The sequence below is a fragment of the Hippocampus guttulatus genome, chromosome 6 (assembly GCF_054856545.1).
Source record: "Hippocampus guttulatus isolate MCC_2025c chromosome 6, RoL_Hgut_1.0, whole genome shotgun sequence".
Classification (NCBI taxonomy): domain Eukaryota; kingdom Metazoa; phylum Chordata; class Actinopteri; order Syngnathiformes; family Syngnathidae; genus Hippocampus; species Hippocampus guttulatus.
The window spans coordinates 3,712,131-3,733,869 of NC_141266.1; the positions used below are offsets into that span (position 1 = coordinate 3,712,131).

The following is a 21,739-nucleotide window of genomic DNA, read 5'->3' on the forward strand; positions in this document are numbered from 1 at the left end:
AACATAGTCAATGTCATATTTTTTGAGAGTTCTATAAGTGGCAGTGTTGTCCCGATAATCTGACCCTCACCTATTGACTAACTGAAAGACACATTTTACTCCCCCCCACGAACACTTATCATTATTGTCCTTCATTTCCCCTGCTGTGATGTGAAGGTAATTTTATGGTAATGGTATTCCTTTATGATATAAAAGTGTCAGCCCCCCTACCCCACTCCCGACGATCGCCTCTTAATAAATTGCTCTCCCTCCACTCGTTTTCTCCCCAACACTCCCCCTCTTCCCTTTCTCTTTCTTCCTCCACCTTCCACTCATGTCCCTGGATGATATTTGTCAATACCAGCTGTCACGTGTGGCCATCCCGGCAGCCCCATCTACGGGCGAACCATCGGCGAGGGCTATAACTACAACGATGTGGTGCGTTTCTCCTGTAATAAAGGCTATAGCCTGGAGGGGCCTTCTTCAGCCCAGTGCCAGGCTAACCGCCAGTGGAGCCAGCTGCCTGCAACATGTAGAGGTGACATTTATAGCATTGGCATATGAATGATGTTTTGGTTTATTTTTGCTATAATAAACGTTTAAAAGGTCAACTAAAGGAGGTAGGCACACCTATCGCCATGGGCAGGATATAGATATTTAATGTTCAAACTGGTTAATGTTATTGTGTGTATATATATATACAGTATATATATATTCATCCATCCATCCATTTTCCGGCAACAAAACACCGGTTTGGAACGTTCCACAAGTGCAGAGATTAATTGGAAACAGGTGAGTGTCATGGTGGCAGGAATATTCCCCAAAGGCTCATTTGTTCACAAGCAAGGATGAGGTGAGGCCAGTATTCCAACAGTTTCAGAACATCTGTCAAGATAGAATTGCAAGGAATTTCGGGAGTTTATATCTGTGGTCCATAATGACATCAACGAATTCAGTGAAGCTGGAAAAAGAAATTGTGCACATAAGCAGTAAGGTCGAACAGCAACATTGAATTCCCTTGACATTCAATCCCTCAAGCAGCACCACATTAAAAACCAGGATTATTGTGTAAAAGGATATTGCCACGAGGGCTCAGGAACACTGCAGAAAACCATTTTGAGTTGATAGTACTATAAACGCAAGTAAAAACTGTACAGTGCAAAGTGAAAGCCATGTATCAACATCACCCATGCTTCTCTGGGCCCGAGGTAATCTGAGATGGATTGATTGAAGATAGAAAAGTGTATTGTCTTTTGACGAGTCTACATGTCAAACCGGTTGTGGAAATCATGGATGCCGTGTTCTTTGGGGCCCAAGAGGCAAAGGACTACCCAGATTTTTTGTGAAAAGTTGAAAAGCCAGCATCTGTGACATTATTTGTCAAGTCACTTAATGCTGAAAGGTACATACAGGTTTTAGAGTAACATATGCAGAAATTCAAGCAACATATTTTTTCAGGGCCGTCCCTGTTTATGTCACAAGACAATCCAAAGCCACATTCTGAAAATTTTACAACATCATGGTTTTGTCGTAAAAGAGTCTGCCAGCAGTCCAGACTTGTCTCTCTTTGAAAATGTGTAGTTCAAAATATGTCAACCTAGACCCCAGATTATTGAGCAAATTAGGTTGTACATCAAGAGGAAATGGGAAAACATCCCACCTACAAAGCTTCAGCAATTAGTATCCTCAGTTCCCAAATGTTTAATGAGTATTGTTGAAAGGTTGTCACAATGTGTGCCCAATCCCATGTTTTTTGGGATGTGTTGCAGGGATCAACTTCAAATCGAGTAAATAAGATAAGATAAGAAAACCTTTATTAGTCTCGCAATGGAGAAATTCCCGATTCACAGCAGCAAAGTTATGAAAGGAAGAAGTAGAACAACAAAATATAGGAGCTGCTGGAAAGGCAGCCACTCATGCGGCGCCATTTTGAAGTCAAAATAACAAAAATAACACAACACATAGGACACAGACAGTCGTGCAATCTTTACCACTTTTCTGCATACGCTTTGTTGTCTGAAGCAGTTATAGATGAAAGAGGAGAGGATCAAAGTGTCCTTTCACCAGTGGATCAGGGACGTCATGCTGAAAATGTGCACACGTCTGCTACAAGCTAAGTTTTGAAAGCAAACGCGAAGCTATAGCGTCCATTGACGAAAAAGAGATTGGCTCACATCTCCTGTCCCATGTAAATCCACTTCAATTCCAAGCCGCGACTCCCAGTTCCACATCCGCATCGGCGCTCCGCGCTAACGCTCCTTTCTTCTCATCGTCGGCTCCTCAAGCCTTACATCCATCCAGCCGCAGACCGTTCAACAGCACCGATCTCTCCGCTGAACAAAGCGGGGCTGTGAAAAATGCTGCCCATTACAGGCGCAAGACACAAGCGCCCCGGGACTGTCCAGCAACGACAGTCAAATGGCGCCGACATTCCTCCCAGGCAAAAACAGTGCTGGTGTACCCATGCTGCCGAGAAGGCGCAACCAACAAGCACAGAGTTTCCTCCTTGATGAATGTCGTGGCCAAAAAATGCTGAAAAAAGTCCACATCAGGTCCACACGACGTAACAACAAACACAAAGTGACGAAACAAACCAAAAAACAACAAAAAAAAGCAAGGCTCACGAGAGCACTTGCCGACGGCTGCCTACTCGGGCGCCATCTTGATAGTCATTCACAAAAGAATGAATGACTGAATCATGAATAAGAAATCAAGTTTATCAGTTTGAACATTAAATGTCATGCCGTTGTAGTGTATTCAACAGGGATGAGATTTTTTCCGCTTTTTGGCGGAATTGCGCTTTTTTTCCAGTCAAAATTGACCTTTTTTTATATGGTTCCAAATCCGTTAGAACATTTTAGGGGGGGGGGGGGGGTCTGGTGTTATTTCTGGGCTGCTGGACTTGTCTTCGGCAGACTCAGGACTCGTAATGTTTACAAATAAAGTTTTGCAAGCATCCATTTTGAATACCGCTTTTTCTCGTGAAGCATTAATTTGTCCTTACTTCATATATGGGCTAAAACCAATGTCTTACTTGTTGTGATTGGTCACTATATCGGCAAATGCAGAATCACAACCAATTCGTGTTCGCCTTCCTAAACCCCTTTTCCGCGAATTAGGAATGGTTTTGCACAAGGGAAGTAGTTTATTGAAATTACTTGCGTATGTAGTCTGTATTAAACAAATGCCGAATGTTATCGAGACTTCTGACGAAGCTAACATGCGTCAGATAGATGCGGATCTGAAAAACAAGTTTCGATGGGACTGGTTGGTGAGAAAGCTGACGGTGTCCCTAGTAGTAGGAACCAGTAAAGAGGAACCATTGTCTGTGCTTGTGTCGGATTTCATGAAAAAGCTCGATGTCGCTGGTAAAGCTCTGTGTACAGTGTGTGACGATGTCATTCTATACGGAAAATGCATTCATAACCCATATATAGTAAACAGTTTGGGACTTCACTATCACTGTATGACATAAGAATCAACAGCTTTTTATCACATTTACACATTTTATGAATACCAGTAATTAACAAATCTTAAATATGTCAGGGAATGTGTTTCCTATTTTAGTTTTGATTTTGAGCAGCAAAGTTACATGTTGGTGCTCACCAGGAATGCATAAGCAAAATTACACAAAGGCCTATGTCAAATTTTCATTCACTTGAAAGAATAGTGAGCAATCTTGGGATTTTTTTCTGTGAAAGTTTCAAGTAGTGTGTACTGTACATTGAATACACTTCATCTTTAGCATGTTTAGTATAAAGTGCCAATTTTGTAAGCAAATAGGGAATGGTATTTCAACAAAAATTGTAACATTTTGTTGATAAAATTAATGGTTTTAAGGCTTTAAAATCTCTAAAACCCATTAGCTTCCGGGGGCTTTGCCCCCCTGTATCCCCATCCGGGACGTTGCCCCTGTACCCCACTGGGGGCCTGTGGCCCACAGACCCCCGGCTGATTTTCTGATTTTTTTCATCACTAGCCACTCTCATCCCTGATTCAATTCAATATAGGTTGAAAAACATTTGCAATAATTGTATTCAGTTTGTATTTTTATTTTACCAACTTCAGTGGTAAAATAAAATCGACCGCAAGTCTATATCTGCAACAGCCTTACTGAACATGTCAGGTGTTTAGGCTTACCAAATAATATGTCGCTGTTTGAACGTAAGACCTACGAGTTTCCCAGTTTCCTGTAATTTTCCTATTTTAGGAAGAAGAAGAAACTGTTGGACTTTTTAAGGGTGTGTAGGTTTTTTTTAAAAAAAATTCCAAGTGGGGATCATAGTTGCAGTTCAAAACTACAAAGCTTTATGAGTTGAGTTGTGAGTTTAATTGTGGGGTATAAATGACTCCATAAAGGCAAACTTAGATAATCAACAAAATGTTCATATTCATCTGTCATTAGGATGTCCGATGTCAAAATCTGTCTATAAGTAGCTATAATTACTAACATTCAGCCAGCTCTGCAGAGCATTTGCATTATTGAGGCAATTTGATGTTGCGCTGAACTTAATTTCACCCTCATTGTTTTTCAGTGGCCTATAAATCCTTGTCAGCAGCAGCGTTTTGAAGATTTAGCTACTCTGAAAATGGATGCTTGCAAATTTGTGTGCAATTGACGCTTTCAGTCCTTTTGTTTTCAGGAAAAAGTGTCTGATGTTCCTTTCATTGTCTGTGCTTAAGATAGCTCAGACACAGTTGTCACCATTGGTAGAAAAAAAAATATTCCTTGGGTCATGTAAACCTATTTTAATTTTGCTGATATGAACAAGGGTGCATGTGGTGTTTATTCAAATGAGGCATCAAAAAAGGGGTCAAAGGGGATCAAAATTTGAAAGTTTCTTGAATGATGCCTCTTTCTATGTCATGTCATCTTGAAATAAAATGGTCTTGGTTGATGTAGTTAAGACAGCACACCGAAATGAGATGTGAAAATGTTCTCATGCTTTGCTTTTTGATTTAACCGACAATATTGTGTGCATATTACTGAGGATAACTGATAACATGTTTTAAGTTGCTATAGCCTTTTGTTAAAACACACAAAGCAGCCTAATAAAGCACAGGTGTCAAACTCAAGGCCCAGGGACCAAAACTGGCCCACAAAAGCATTTTATGTGGCCTGCTAAGGCAAATCACATGCATCGACATAATCAATCCATCTGTCTATCCATGGTCTGTCTACCTTTTATCCTGGGTCTCAATCTGTGACGAGCTCAAAGGTCCAGTAAAAGCCCCTATCCACTGAGTGGTGAACAATTGCCAGCATTTGCGAAGGCAGTGAATGTTACCTTCTTGTCAGAGTTCGTTCAAGGCCAGAGATGTTAGCTAAATGGTCATTAGATGTTCTGCACACTTTCATTTTTTTTTTTCCTTTTGCAAGGAAATTTTGAAACATGTTCAAAAATTGCACACGTGAGCATTTAGGGCCTCCAACAGAATGAGGGAGTCTCCAGGGGGAAAGCTCTCCAGCACACCCTCTACTCCAAAAAGGGTGGGTACTCTAAGCTGCTGTTTGGTGTTTAAGCAGCAGCAACAGTCAGGACCTTACCCTAAGGCTGAGGGAGGCTATCCTGTGCTACAATGGGGTCAACCTCAACGTACAGGCTCCAAGCCAGGGGACAATAAGTATGCCCACACCTGCTCTATGCGTCTCACCATGGGCAATTTCAGAGTGGGAGAGTCTGAGCCCCCTCGAGAGGACTGGTACCAGAGCCCGAGGTGTGTAAGAAGTGAGCCCGACTATGTCTAGTCAGAACTTGTCTGCCTCACACACCAGCTCAGGCTCCTTCCTTGTCCGAGAGGTGATCTTGCAGGTCCCGAAAGCTAGCTTCTCCACCCGGGAGTCAGACCGCCGCTCAGCTCACAGGGCACCCGACCCCTTCGAGCCATCCCACAAGTGGTGAGCTTGGGATGTGGGACACAGGTTGCCCTTTCTGGCTGTGCATGGCTAGGCCTCATGGGTGCAGGCTCGCGAGCCCCACCTCCAGGCCAGTGACGGGCAAGGTAAAAGTCCAACATTTTTTATTCATAAGGCGTCTGAGAGCCGTGCTTGGTCTGGTGCCTCACCTAAAACCTGTTTGCCGTGGCCGACCCTGCCAGGGGCCGAAAGCCACAGACTACTTCGTTCCTGGGATCATTGAGACACACAAACCCCTCCATGATGGTAAAGTGACTGAGGGTGCCTCGACCTGATGTTTCTTCCAAAAAATGAGATATTGCAATTGTGTTTGGTTACCAATTCCCCTTTAAAATTAATTGAAAAATAATTAAACAAAAATATTAGAGCTGTCAAACGATTAAAATATTTAATCTAATTAAAAATGCAACTGTCATAATTAACTCAAATTCACTAAAAATGAATCATGATTACTCACGCATTTTTGATCGTTTCTGAATTTCCTTTTATAATTGTTTGTCCTATTTTTCCCCATTTTAATGCTCTCATCAACATGGAATCATGAATCAGTTTTCTATGTGCAAAATGCAAATATTTACTGAAATAACAATTTCGATTTTCAATTTTACATGAACATTTTTCACTTGGAGCAGTTATTCACACATAATCTCTCACACAATATTACTGTCCATCAACAACAGTGAAAAAAATATTTTGTCACACAACAGCTGCTTTAACAGCTCTTTTTATGGAATCAAAACAGAGCAATATAACATTATAAAGTGCACATCTAAGTAAGTAAACTAGTACTCAGCCTAGAGTGGATTTAAGCCATGGTTGCATACTTCGTTTTTCTCAAGTTTGCTTTGAACACAGCAGTCAGGCTATGTCGATTCTGTTGGTCCTTCTTGCGCGCAAGTCTCTCTACGGTTTTGTGTAGACATCATTTTGGATGACTACACTTGGTTCGATGACAATACTGGAGACGTTTTATTTTCGCAAGGTCGCTACCACTGCACTGCTGAACCTTCGCTGTCATGTCACCGCCTCAGCGCACCGTCACTGTCAGACGAACACAGAGAAGCTCCACCCGCTCTATTTATTTGGACACGGAACACTGTAACCTTCCACACAAAATAGTTCCAAACAAGTAACAATCGCGTCAGTGGCATAATCGTATACCTGTATGATACAGGTAACTTTGGTCTTGTCAGTGGAGCAATCTGGCAACTTTTTAAAAGTAAACTTTCCATTCATAAACTCTTTAAGTATGCATATTCGGTGTCTCGCGCTGCAGTGGCTGGCAAAACAAACGTGCGTGGACCTATGCAGCGCACTTGTTGTTTTGTTTCTGGTTTATTTATAGAGCAATGTAACATCCGCTGTGACGTGTGCCGCGTTAATCTCGCGAGAAAATTTTTTATCCCGTTAAAATTCGTTTAAATTAATGCCAATAAAAACGCGCTAAACTGACAGCTCTAAAAAAATGGCTTCTCATTTTAAAATTAGATTTGTGTGTAATACAGGGTGTACATAAGTCTCTTTACCATTTCAAAAATGTATTAAAAATGCAATTTATTGGATATTTTATTCAGATTTGTTCTATTGTACTGAACTGAATGACCTTCAACCAACCATCATTTTTCAGCAAGATGGTGCACCACCACATTGGAGGCTGCATGTTCGTGGGTTCCTCAATCAAACATTTCCAGACCGGTGGATTGGGAGGGATGGGCCAATTCCTTGGCCGCCACGTTCACCAGATATCACTCCCCTGGACTTCTCTCTATGGGGCGATGTTAAAGATATCGTGTATCGAACAAAGATAAGGGACATTACTGACCTAAAGCAAAGGATGACTGATGCCATTGCCACAATTGATGAGGCTATGCTACAGCGAACAGGGCAAGAAATCGAGTCCCGTCTTGATGTGCTTCATGCAACTCATGGTGCCCATGTAGAAGTGTATTCAAAGAGGTAAAAAAAAACAACAACCTTTAATAAACGCTGAATACAATAGAACAAATCTGAGTAAAATATCTAATCAATTGCATTTTTAATACATTTTTGAAATGGTAAAGATACTTTATGGACACCGTGATATCAGGCGATCATGTATTTACTGTATATGGGCTCACATTTATAATGGTCCTCTGAGGGATAGCCTAACTACGATGTGGCCTGCACAAACATGAGTTTGACCCCCCTGGAGCAGTTGTTTTGCGCTGCATATCATTTTACTTCTCATATCATCTTACTTTTGCTTGTATTTTGCTTAGTTTTCCTCTTGTCTGCTGTCTCTTGGCCAGGTTGATATCACAAATGATAATCTGTTTGCAATAGCCTTACCTGGATAAATAAAGGTTGAATACCATAAATAAATATCTTTTTTTTTGTTTAGTTTTTTATATTTTAATATCTGGATAGCCAAATCAAAATTCAGTTGAAAAATCGGATATGCAGATTAAAAACACCAACAACAAAAAAAACATTCTTGGTCAATAGTGCTGAAGACACATTTTCACCAACGGTCTTTCATTTTATACTTACATTTAAACTGTGTGGGCGGCCCGGTAGTCCAGTGGTTAGCGCGTCGGCTTCACAGTGCAGAGGTACCGGGTTCGATTCCAGCTCCGGCCTCCCTGTGTGGAGTTTGCATGTTCTCCCCGGGCCTGCGTGGGTTTTCTCCGGGTGCTCCGGTTTCCTCCCACATTCCAAAAACATGCATGGCAGGCTGATTGGACGCTCAAAATTGTCCCTAGGTGTGAGTGTGGGTGTGGATGGTTGTTTGTCTCTGTGTGCCCTGCGATTGGCTGGCAACTGATTCAGGGTGTCCCCCGCCTACTGCCCGGAGACAGCTGGGATAGGCTCCAGCACCCCCCGCGACCCTAGTGAGGATCAAGCGGTTCGGAAAATGGATGGATGGATGGATTTAAACTGTGTGGAGCAGCACACTATTTTTCTCTCTAGAAACATGAGTAAGATTTTAGAGAAATCTCTCCCCATAGTTTTTGGTCTTGACAGTGTCCATGAAAATAAGTGGGTATTCGGTACTCGAGGCAAAAATGATGCCTCCAGTATTTTTTGTATTTTTTTTAGTCGTGATCCCCAAATGCCTCGGATTTGTTTGAGCTCTCATAAAAAGCAACCAACCGGTACATGTTTTTTCTTTTTGTTTTCCATACAGTGGTGAATTGCACAGACCCTGGCATCCCTGCCAATTCAATCCGTGAAAGCAAGATTGAGCACGGCAACTTTACATTTGGCAGTGTGGTGTTCTACAATTGCAACCCTGGATATGACCTGTTTGGCTCCTCGGTGCTAACCTGCCTACCAGTTGGCCACTGGGACAAACCTCTGCCAGAATGCATCGGTACTGTGGTTAATTTAACAATTATTCATGTTTTCGTTCTGTCTTTCTTTATTTATTTATTTTGCTCTTTCTTGTTTATTTCTTTCTTTTATTCTTTTGTTTTCTTAGATTTTCTTTATTTTGTTTTGGATGGTCTATTCTTCCTTTCATTTTTTTCTCTTTTTGTTTCTATATTTCTTTTGTTTTTCCTTTGTTTAGTTTTTTTTCTTTCTTTTGCTCTTTTGTTTTTATTTCTTTTGTATTTTTCTTTCTTTCTTCTGTGTTCTTCCTTGTTTTAGTTTCATTTGTTTTTTGTTTTCTTTTTTCCTTCTTTCATTTTCCTTTCCCTCTTTTTTTCTTATTTTCAATCTTTAGTTTTCCTTTTTTGTGTATTTTTTCATATTTTGTCTTGCTTGCTTTCCTGTTTCTTTTATTTGTTCATTTACATTCAATCTTGTTTTTTCCCCATTTTTGCTGTCATTCTTTCTTGGTTTTCTTTTTTCCTTTTTTGTGTTTCTTTCGTTCATTCTTTTATTTACCTTTTTTCATTATCTTTCATTTGTATTTGCTTCCCTTTTTCATTTTTATTTTTTTCTTTCTTTTTAGATTGACCAAATATCATTTGTCTTTTGATTTTCTCTCTCTCTCTCTCTCCGTCTCTGTCTTTCACTCTCATATCCAGTTTTACAGTGTCTATCATTTCTTCTTTATTCTGCTCTCAATTGTGAACAGTGTACATAAATGGTTCGACTGGGAGCCTTTTCTGAAAATTGTTGCTCATCTCATATCTAAGTAATAGAGTGGAATGCTTTTTCAAAGTGCAACAATTTTGAAAAGTAGCCTCTTGTGTTCGAATGTACAGTATGTGCAGCAGTATTTGAGATTGTAATGTTGCTCCCATGCTGAGAGAAATGACTTCACATTTTTGCAAACGACACAATTCTTCTAACCATATAAAAATGCAAGGGACACAATGTATTCCAACCGAAGGTATTAATGGCTGATGGCGATCAATTGGATTTTTTGGAAATTACCTCAACTCATCTCAACTGTACTTATAGAGCACTTTCAAACAGCCATCGCTGCATACAAAGGGCTGTACATGGAACAACTAACATATACAACAGTAAAGCAACAAATCGGTAACAAAGACGTTAACTTGCATTTGACAGTGGTAATTAACCAACACAAACTCAAGAATAACTACCAATACAGTGCATGGCCAGTGACCTTCAAAATATACATGCAATCTGTATACCGTACATTTTATCATGTGTACGGAAAGATACGGACAGAATCAGATTCTGCAAACGCAGACTCAGATAAAAGTTTTGGACAAAAAGTATTTATTGACAAAAAAATGGCGCCAGACTGACGAAGTACAACTAATGACGTAGGTTACAATAAGCCAGGATAAAACAAGATGAACCAATAAACGCTTGCAAAAGGCAAGGAATAGATAAATGAAAATAGCTTGTCTCAAAAGGACAAAAGGAGCCAAACCCGTGTAGAACATGTTGTATATGTTAGTGGCTGTTTGAAAGTGCTCTATAAATACAGTTGAGTTGAGAACAAACCGTGCATAACTCAACAAAGAGAACATGACAACATGTGGTTGACAACACAGAGACACCAGTGTGCCTACTTTCACACCAAATATAGTCATTTTTAGAAAATACACGAACGTTTTCCAATTAAAACTGTCCTGTATTCTGCAGAGACAAAATAATAATAATAATAATAAAGGTTTACTTGTGGATATGCTGATGAACTGCTCTTACTCTGTCTTACTCCAGTGCACCCCAGTGGGGCCGAATAAAGGAGCAGTATGTGTTAAGCTTTTTTTTTTTTTTTTTTAGCAATCCGGTGGGTGTTTAAGAAGAATGAAATCGTGTCACATACAGTACTGCCTGTATGGATTTCTGTTTTATGAAAGGCACTGAGCCATGCAATCGCAATTCTTCCATCCATTTGTTTTTTCATTGATATTCTTATTTTTGACTGCTCACTCTCTGCAGAGGTGGACTGCGGACACCCAGGATGTCCTCCACACGGAGTTATGATTGGAGAAAAGTTCACCTTTGGCTCTACGGTGCAATATTCCTGCTCTGGAGACTGCCAGCTCGTGGGAGACTCATTCCTCACTTGTCAGCTTAATGGCCATTGGAGTGGCCCGCTGCCCCACTGCTCAGGTACACACACACACACACACACGCACACACACACCACTCTAATAGAATCACATTAGACAACATACTTGTGCACATTAATGAGATGTTAAAGTCTTTATTCTCCCCTCAGCTTCCTATGACATTGACAAAAATGTAATTACAAGCATCACCATCCTGACAGCATTTTGTACATTTTTGTTGAAATCAACAATTCACAATGGATGGGCTGTTATAGGTAGTGTTAATTTCGTTAATGAAGACTACACAAAAATATTTTCATCAATGCAGATTTTTCACCGGATGAAAACTAGACCAGATGAGACTAAAAACCCCATTAATAAAAAATAATAATAACTGGGACTAAATTAGGATGCATTTTCATGGCCTAATGAAGAGTAAACAAAAATGCAGCTCACTGAAATTAAGACTGGGCTAATATACAGTATATGGACATTTTAGTTCATGATCAGAGATGACACAAATGTATCATTTTGTCAAATTCTTTCTCCTTCTCCTCCTCAGTTATTTAACTGTTGTGCCAATAGTTATCACTTGAAACAATGGTATCCCTTGCTACAATGAGTGAAACCGTTACGAGTTTGTTTTCTTTTAAGGGTTTTTTTTGTTTTGTTTTGTTTTGTTTTTTAAGTGCTTGCATTCAATGATCGATTGCTGCGTGGAAAATAATGCAAGTACTGTACTCATTCGCACCAAACAGCAATAACCATATGTGACCAAATTGGGGGTATGTGGAAACATTTTATAATTTTGCACCAAAAATCAGATCAGCCGCATATTAGCTCAAGTGTCAGGGGCAGTTTGTTTTTTTTTCCGCATACAACCACATTGCCACAACAATTGTCACTCTATTGAAGATACACATCATAGCTCACCACAAAGACATCTTGGTAAATTAACAAAGAGTTAGAAAAACAACGGCTATATACTTCCAACAAAAACAAACCCACCACAAAGTAATGCTGTCTCATGTAAATGTAGTGTTAGTCGTCACTTGTTGATATAATTGGGTGTGAAGTTGAATTTGTGCTAACTGAGATGTGTTATACCGGTCGGGCAACTATGGTTTCAGTTGCATTGCTAGTTTAGTTTTGAGTATGAGCTAATCTACGAGCAGCTAGTGAACTATCGTCAACACAAATCACCTGGATAGCTCCACATGGATGCAAACTAAAAAAGAAACGAAAAAATCCTCTTGTTAAAATAAAATGAAATAATATTGCACACTCAATTTAGAACAACTTTAACCGACATTTTCATACAAGAAATAGCCTAAATGTGTTACAAAAGTAAAGAAAGTGGCAGAAATGAAAGTCCTCCGGATTTTCCCGGAATTCCGGGTTTTTCAAATTTTTGTGAAAATCTTTCCGGAGAATTGAGGAAAATTTGCCTAAAATTAATCCGGATATGAGTTGACAACATTGAACGAAGACACGTTTGAGTTCGTTTTTTAGCTTTCACGAGCGTAGCCATGTTGAGACACTAACACTAGTTACAGTAAAGAGATTTTCGTGTCTTTATAAACACACTTGCTAAAAAACCCCAGTGGAACGAATAAAAGACACCGTGGACAAGACAGTTGTCGTAAAAAAAATATTTGGACAAAAAGGGAACACACACAGATTGGCAGAAAAACGTGTCCGTCCGACTTCGAGTGTCTTCTCGGCTAGTTTAGCTTCGCTGTTGTCGTCTGTGACGTCGTTGCGTCGGCGCTGATTGGTTGAAATCAAAAGACGCGCTTGCGTACATGTTCGCGCTGAAGCACGCACAGCAGGGAGCAGCGGACTATCTACTGCTGAGGCTCGCTGAACTTGAGTGCCGTCGCCACAACAGTAATAGCCTCGCCTCGCATTCTCATGACCTCGCCATTTCTCAGAGATTTCGAAATTTCGTCGAGAATGGAAGCCATAAAGGGTGCACGTGTGCACACAAAAGGAAGATTAGTCATTGATTGTCGAGTATTTGAATAGCGTTTTGTGTAAACTGATTCATGCGTGATCGGCCAAGTGTGTGTGTGCGCGCGTGTGTGTGTGTGTGTGTGTGTGTGTGTGTGTGTGTGTATTTATTTATTTTTCTTGGATTTTCAGAAAAGTCCACTTTCATCTCTGGTAAAGTTGTCTCTGTTTTGAATGTCTGGAGTTGCCAGAGTTCTGATATCAAAATTGGGTCCCAAGTTGAAAAAAAAATGTGAACCACTGCTTCCTTGTTGGGGCGGCCCGGTAGTCCAGTGATTAGCACGTCGACTTCCTTGTGCAGAGGTACCGGGTTCGATTCCAGCTCTGGCCTCCCTGTGTGGAGTTTGCATGTTCTCCCTGGGTCTGCGTGGGTTTTCTCCGGGTACTCCGGTTTCCTCCCACATTCCAAAGACATGCATGGTAGGCTGATTGAACATTCTAAATTGTCCCTAGGTGTGAGTGTGGGCGTGGGTCGTTGTTCATCTCTGCGTGCCCTGCGATTGGCCGGCAGCCGATTCAGGGTGTCCCCCGCCTACTGCCCCACGACAGCTGGGATAGGCTCCAGCACCCCCGCGACCTTCGTGAGGATTAAGTGGTTTGGAAAATGTATGTATGTATGCTTCCTTGTTTTGGTCAAGGAAATTTCCTTTCCCATTCTTCTATGAGATTAACTAGAAGTACCTTGAGGGGAGGATCGTTAGAATTCTACAAATGTTTAGGAAAGGTGCCTGCAAGCAACATTTAAGACCCCTTTAGCAAAGGTTACTCCCGACTAACATTTGCAAAATGATATTACACACAATTCTTCACAGCAGCAACATTTCAAGCAACAAGACATCAACATAGTTGATAGACTACGTGAACATATTCAAATTTCACGCTAAAAATCTATTTTACAAATCTCACACAGAAGGCGCATTTTGTTCTTTCTATTTCCTCTTCGGCACTGTTTTTGTCTTTGCTGCAATATTTCAAGCCTTGCGAGGTTACATCTTCTCTGAATCATTTGCTCTGAGTGCATGGAGAGAATTCACAAGATCGCACGCTACCTTGGCCTCTCATGGCAAAGTTAACAAAGCTTTTAAATGTTGGAAATGAACCACACCCTTCTTCAGTCTCAATTACTTTCCAGTTCCAACTAGCTAAAAGCATACCAGGAAGGTCGCTGAGCATTTGCCGGTCATTTAGGACTCCAACACTGGAATCTAGAACATTGCTTGCGATTGTTATCAATCACAAATGAACTTCCGTATCTTTCCTCCAGACTGTTCCTAGCTGGATAATATGCTGTGTCTGTTCTCAACAAGAAGCAACTGCCAGCAGCCTTTCTTGCAGGACCACCAGCATACTTGCGGAGGTGGTGGATCTTTTTCTTTACTGGGATGTTCTTTCTTTCGATCAGCATTTGAAAAGCCCTTTTCCAATGTACTTAATTGGCTTGCCATTAAAAACCTGCAGGCTCTGGTACAGATAGAGAGCTTATCTTGATGGCTTTGGCGAAAGCAATGGCCAATGCAGTAACTGCGCTTTCCTGCATCCCTCTAGTGTTGTTTTGTGACATAGCGAATCTCCGTGCACTTGGATTGAGGCATGAAGATTCTATCCTGGGTTCAGATTGATTTTCTTAATTGCTTTTTTTTTTCTTGAACTGCTCCCTTCATGAAGAAAGTTCTGATAATTTGTCATCTGAGTTGCTGTCTTGTTTATAAAATTTTCAGCATTCATTTGCTTCAAGGTTTATAAATGTTCAAGTTTCTCCGTTTATGCTTTCACACTGTTTGGTTTTCAACATTCTCTGCTTTCTGTCTTGCGAGCCTTACTTTTTTTCTGAAATTCAAGAGCTTTTAGTTTCTTTCTTTCACATTCCATCTGGCCGTTACGTTAAGAGTGGCTTCAGTTGCTGCTAGTTCTACTGTTGCATCTTGTTGTTGTTATCACTTTACTCTCATCTTCTGCAAGATTTGCTCATGCTTGTTGCGTGATCTACGAAACTGTATCATGTGTCCAATCTGCTGCGTGTGTCCGTCAGGAGTTCCACAACTATGTAGCTCTTCATTGGTTTATTTCACTTCTTCTGAGGTGTATTTCATGCAATCAATGTGGTTGTGCAATTCTGCGCCAACAGGATCATCAAGTGCTGTTTTAGCTTGTTGAGCAGCAGTTTTCCATTTGTCATAATTGACCTTGAAACGAGCTTGAAGCTTATTTACGCTTTCTTCATGCAGTGCTTGTCCTTTCTCAGTGAGCGTTCTCATTCTTACACTTTTCTTCAAGGTCTCTGCTGCAGCAATGTGTTTTGTGCTTACTTGAGATGAGCTTATTTCTGAAGTTTCTTTATCATTCAACATGTTCAGTTGAATGTCAATCCTTTCTTAGGTGGTAACACTCCTTATGAAAAAGACCCCAGCTAATGAGATTTAACTCTGCATTATCTGATGAGGTTGTGAGTTGCACGGGGCATCCCAAGGTTGCATGAGCTCACCTTTTCTGTTCACCATATATACAAATGACTGTGTTAGTTCCCAACCAAATCAGTATATCGTAACATTTTCAGATGACAGAGTGATCCATAGTCTGCTCACTAGTGACTAGTAGTCACTGTGACAGAATTGACACATTTGTTGACTGGTGTAATGAGCACCACCAAAGCATAAATGTGGGAAAAAAAACTGAGAAAATGGTATTTAACTCAAAATCAATTGGCGACCACAGACCCATTTCTATGAATGGTGCGTACATCAAGCAGGTCTCCTTTTACAAATACTTGGGGATTTACAGGGATTGCAGGCTTAACTGGCAGACACACCTATCAAATGTCTGCTCAAGGATCCATCAGTGTCTTCACTTCTTGCAGCATCTGAGAATATTTGGAGTTGGCAGAAGCATTATGTTGATTTTCGACAGAGCGACCATTGAGTCAGTCCTGTCCTTTGGAATAACCAGTTGGTTTGGGAACCTAACTGTTAAATATAAAGCTCAGATGACCAGCTTAGTTAAGGCAGCAGAGAAGATAATGTGGCAGCCCCCACCCCCTGCTCTCCAGGATATGTATGTCCAGCTCTGAATAATTGTTTCACCTGCAGATCAGACGTCATGATCAGGTGTGTTGCAACAGGGAGACTTGGAAAACATGCAGGACAGCGGCCCTCCAGGACCTGAGTTTGACACCCCTGCATGACACAATTCAAATGATCCTATCCTCCAAGTACTGTATTTCCATATCTCAACTCGCTTGAAAAGGGTAGGAAAGAAAATTTCCAAGGCAAAAACAAGAATCCGAAGAGGCCCATAGTTTTCTAGCAGTCCAAGAAGCTCTGGCCGAAGGGGGTGCACTGTCGGACCGGGTGTACTGATAGACAGGAGGTGGTGGGGTGTAATTCAAAATTTAAAAAAAAGAAAAACAGACAGGAAGTGGTGGTGGTATAGATTTTAAATGAAAAGTGGATACACTCGCAGACCAACTTGTGAAACGCGCATTCAGGGCAGTGATGAACAACACTTGTTTCCCTCTTTTTGTGACAATCAGGCAGCAAACCTTCATTATTGTAATTTAATTCCGTTAAACATTTAATCCAGGTCAATAATGAAAGCACTGGTTTGAACATACAGATACATAACAGTGTGTGTGTGTGTGTGTGTGTGTCTATCTATATATCTATATCTATATAGATATAGATAGATAGAGAGTAGATATATCTGTATCTCTCTCTCTCTCTCTCTCTCTCTCTCTCTCTCTCTCTCTCTCTATATATATATATATACTGTAAGTATATATGTATGTATGTGTGTGTGTGTGTGTGTGTGTGTGTGTGTATGTATGTCGATAATCTGTTTCGATAATGTTTAACTGTGTGTGTAACTATATGTTTTTGACCAACAAGATCCGTATTGATATTTGGCCTAACGATTTGACACAACCATATGATTTGATTCGATATGATGTCATTGATATGGTATCATTGATATCAGAACAAACTAATTCTCTTCATCATGCGAGTTGTAAGGAGTTCGTTGAGCAGTAAATTGCCTCCGCTTTACCCTTCACACCTGGGAGACCCCAACAAGATCCCATTCACCCCCAGACATAGACTAACATTGACAACTCGCAAGAATGGGGGGTTTCAATAGTTAGTTAGTTAGTTAGTTCCGCCCGCTCCTATTTGGAACATTGGGCGACGAGCCTCCTCCATTTGTTCCGGTCACTGGCGACCCTTCTTGCTCCATGCCAGCTGACACCCATCTCACTGAGGTCTTCTTTGGCAGTCTGTCTCCACGTCTTCTTTGGCCTACCTCTCTTCCTCTTTCCACCCTCTGGCATCCAGTCCATGGCCACACTTGCCGGTCTCTCTCTTGGCAGCCGGAGTACGTGGCCGATCATTTTCCTTCTCCTTTCAGAGACAATGTCTGACAGTTCAGCCACTCCTGCCCTCTTCATCACCTCCTCGTTGGTGATGTGGTCTCTCCATGAGATCCTCAGGATGGATCTCAGGCAACGCCGATGAAAGACATCTAACTTGTTGGTAATGTTGGCTGTCTTCATCCATGTCTCACAGGCGTAAATCGCTGTTGGGATAACCACTGCCATATAGAGGCGTAGCTTGGTGGTCGTAGTGATGGCTTTCGATGACCAGATGTTGCGGAGGCGTTGGAACACTCCCGCAGCTTTACCAAGTCTACTGTTGACGTCTTTCTCCACACCACCTGTATTTGAGATGTTACTCCCAAGATATGTGAAGCTGTCGATGTACTCTATGTCATGTTGGTGTAGAGTGAGTGGTTGAAGGTGCTGGTGCTGTCCGACGGCCATGGCCTTGGTCTTTTCCTGGCTAATTCGTAAACCGACCTTAACTCCGTGCTCATGCAGATTGTTGGTCAACTCCTGGAGTGTGGGCTGGGTGTGACTTAACAGAGCCAAATCATCTGCAAATTCCAGGTCAGCTAGTCTGCTCCCTCCCCACTTGATACCAACTTTTTCCCCTGTGATGGACTTCCTCATCACAAAGTCAATTATGATGATGAAGAGTAGGGGTGACAGAATGCAACCCTGTCTTACACCAGTGACAATGTCAAAATCATCAGTTGTGCCACTGTTGGTTTTGACACAACAGGTTGAGTTGTGGTACAATGACCTGAAGATGTTGATGTACTTGAGGGGTACACCATACAGCTGGACGATCTGCCACAGTGACTCCCGGTGGATGCTGTCGAAGGCTTTCTTGAAATCGATATAGTTGATCATGAGTGGTGTCTGAAGTTCTTGGCACTGCTCTATGATGTTTCGAAGGGTAAAGATCTGTTCGGCGCAAGACCTTCCCTTCCTGAAACCGGCTTGCTCTTCCCTCAAGATGTTATCCACTTCATCTTTAAGGCGATGTAGCAGGACACTGCAGAATACCTTGCTGGGGATTGACAGCAGTGTAATGCCCCGCCAGTTATTGCAGTCTGCGAGGTTTCCCTTCTTAGGAAGCGTGACAATGACCCCACGTCTCCAGTCGGCAGGAACCTCTTCAGCATGCCAAATCAGGTTGAACAGGTGGGTAAGGCTCTCCACAACAGCGTCTTGGCCGTGTTTCAACATCTCGGCAGCTACCTCATCGAGTCCCGGTGCCTTGTTGTTCTTAAGGCCCTTGATTGCTTTGGCAACCTCAGTCTCGGATATCTCTTTCGATGTAATATTTAGAGCTGGAGCTGGTGTCTCTTGATCGAAATTGAAGAGCACGGGAGGCATTGGTTGGTTGAGAACCTCCCTGAAGTGTTCCAGCCATCTTGCTTCTTGCTCCTCGTCGCTTAGAAGTGTCCTGCCATCCTTGCTCCTGATTGGCACGCTAGAGCTGCTCCTGGAGTTGGTTAGCTCCCGCACGATCTTGTATAGGGTCGTCGTGTTGTTGTTCTCGGCTGCTTCCTGTGCCTCTCTTGCTTTCTCTTCTAGCCACTGTCTTTTATCCTTCCTGCAACTCTTCTTCACTGCCCTGTCCAAGCGCCTGTACTCCTCGTCTTCCATCCTCCAGCTCCGGAGCCTCCTCTTTTGTTCTCTTTTTATCTTGGCCACTTTCCTTTCATCAATCAACTTCCAGGTGTTGTCTGTTATCCATCTCTCTTTGTTGGTACCCCTCTTTCTGCTGATAACTGCTTCTACAGTTTCAGCAATGGCACAAGAGAACATACTCCACTGCTCCTCAATGTTTGCAAGGTGTTGTGATACCTTGAGCTTCCTACTCAACTCCTCACAGAAGCTTTCTGAGATGTTGTTATCCTTTAGCTTGTCCACTGCGTAAGGTCTCTTGGGCTGCACCTTTTTCACCTTCTTCAGCTTCAGCTTGATTTTACTCACCACAAGGAAGTGGTCTGAACCCACATCTGCACCTCTGTGGGAGCGAACGTCGAGCAATGACGAGCGCCACCTTGTGTTGATGCAGATGTAGTCCAGTTCGTTCTGGGTCCCGCCACCAGGTGAAACCCAGGTTACTTTGTGGATCCGCTTGTGCTCAAAAAAGGTGTTGCCAATGCTGAGGCCGTTGGTACTGGTTAGCATCAACAGTCTCTCCCCGTTGTCGTTCGTGGAGCCTGCAGACCCATGTGGTCCAACTGTGGCATTCAGGCCCCTTCTGTCATTATCCAGTTTTGCGTTGAAGTCTCCAATCAGCATTTTGATGTCATGTCTGGGGATTTCCTCAAGCACGGTCTGGAGCTGGTTGTAGAAGGTGTCTTTATCGTCCGCTGAGGCAGCTTCGGTTGGGGCATAGACTTGTACGATGGTTACTTTGGCATATCTGGTGTAGAGCCTTGCTGTAATAATCCGTTCATTCACCGGCTTCCATCCAATCAATGCTTTTGCTGCACTATTGGAGAGGATGATGCCGACTCCATGGGAATGGTGGTCTTGCTTCCCAGAGTACAGAAAAGTTGCTCCATCAACCACGAGACGCCCTTGCCCCGTCCACCTCATTTCACTAACGCCTAAGATGTCCAGGCGATAGTCCCTCATATTCTTCAGCACCTGGTCCATGCGACCAGACTGGAACATTGTGCGCACATTCCAGGTGCCTACTCTGGTGTTGGTTTTGGTTCCAAAGATCGGGGTCATCAGGGGTCGGGCTTCCTGCTGGATTTCACCCGGCCCCGTCATAGATACATCCAAGGATGTGCCGTCTCTTCTTCGCCGTGGTTTACCGGAATGGCTTCCTCTCGTCGTTTCTGTAACAGGTTTTGTTTTACAGGGTGAGGTTGTTAACCTCACGCCCAACCCCCAACCTGGAGGACCAGTTGGATGCAGTTTAACGTCGTACCCAGGACAGGGGGGTTTCAATAACCCAAAATAAAAGAATGAAAGAAAGAAAGAAATAAAATTCCACTTCCTCCTGTGTGGGAATGCACTTGTCTGATAGTACACCTCTTCCAGCCAGACTCTGCTCCAGCAGTTTTCAGTTTTATTAGTCACTGCTACTCTGTAAACGCTTCAGTTTTATTCGGTGCTTTTCTAATGACATCCTCCTGGCAAATGACACTGGAGACGTGTGTCTAGTTTTATTGGATTTAACTGCAGCATTTGATACTGTGGATCACAGTATTCTGCTGACTCGTTTGCCAATGCCCACTTGGTGGGCATTGGCAGTAGTGCTCTTGAGTGGTTTAGGTCCTATTTAGCTGACAGAACCTTTTGTGTCAGCCTTGGCTGCTCTGAGTCACACACTGCTCCCCTGTCATGTGGTGTTCCACAGGCCTTAATTCTGGGGCCTCTGCTGTTCTCGCTGTATCTGCTCCCATTGGGTTCCATCTTAAGAAAACATGGTATTCCCTTGCACTGCTATGCAGATGACTGCCAGATCTATGTCCCACTGAGCAAAAAAGACGCCTTCTCATTAAGGCCACTTGTATCCTGCCTGGAAGAAATCAAAACCTGGATGGCACAAAATTTCTTGAAATTCAATGAAAAGAAGACAGAGGTGATACTATTTGGTCCCAGTGGCCCTTGTACATTCCATCCTGTAGACTTGGGCCCCCTGTCTCCTTATCTTAAGTCAACAGTCTCAAACTTGGGCCTTAAACTTGACAGTGATTTCAAACTTGATCGGCAAATTGGTGCCGTTATTAAATCCAGCTTCTTTCACCTTAGACAGCTGGCCAAAATAAAACCTCTCCTCGCTCATGAACACTTTGAGACAGAAATTCATGCCTTTGTCACATCCCGGCTCGATTACTGCAATGCCCTTTACTTTGGAGTCAGCCAGTCCTCCATTAAGCACCTTCAGCTGGTCCAGATGCCGCTGCTCGCCTCTTTACTGGTACTCGTAAGAGGGAGCACATAACTCCTACTCTGGCATCCCTTCACTGGCTCCCCATACATTTTAGAGTTATTTTCAAGATCCTC

At 42.3% G+C, this 21,739-nt stretch overlaps 1 protein-coding gene across 1 annotated transcript in view; it reads left to right on the forward strand.

Moving 5' to 3' along the window:
- Positions 1 to 21,739, forward strand: part of LOC147203323 (CUB and sushi domain-containing protein 3-like) — a 299,067-nt gene that overhangs the window by 172,135 nt on the left and 105,193 nt on the right. The window contains exons 48-50 of the mRNA XM_086114399.1: positions 344 to 517; positions 9,063 to 9,248; positions 11,246 to 11,419. Coding sequence (XP_085970525.1) covers positions 344 to 517; positions 9,063 to 9,248; positions 11,246 to 11,419 — 534 coding nt within the window. The remainder of the gene's footprint in view (positions 1 to 343; positions 518 to 9,062; positions 9,249 to 11,245; positions 11,420 to 21,739) is intronic.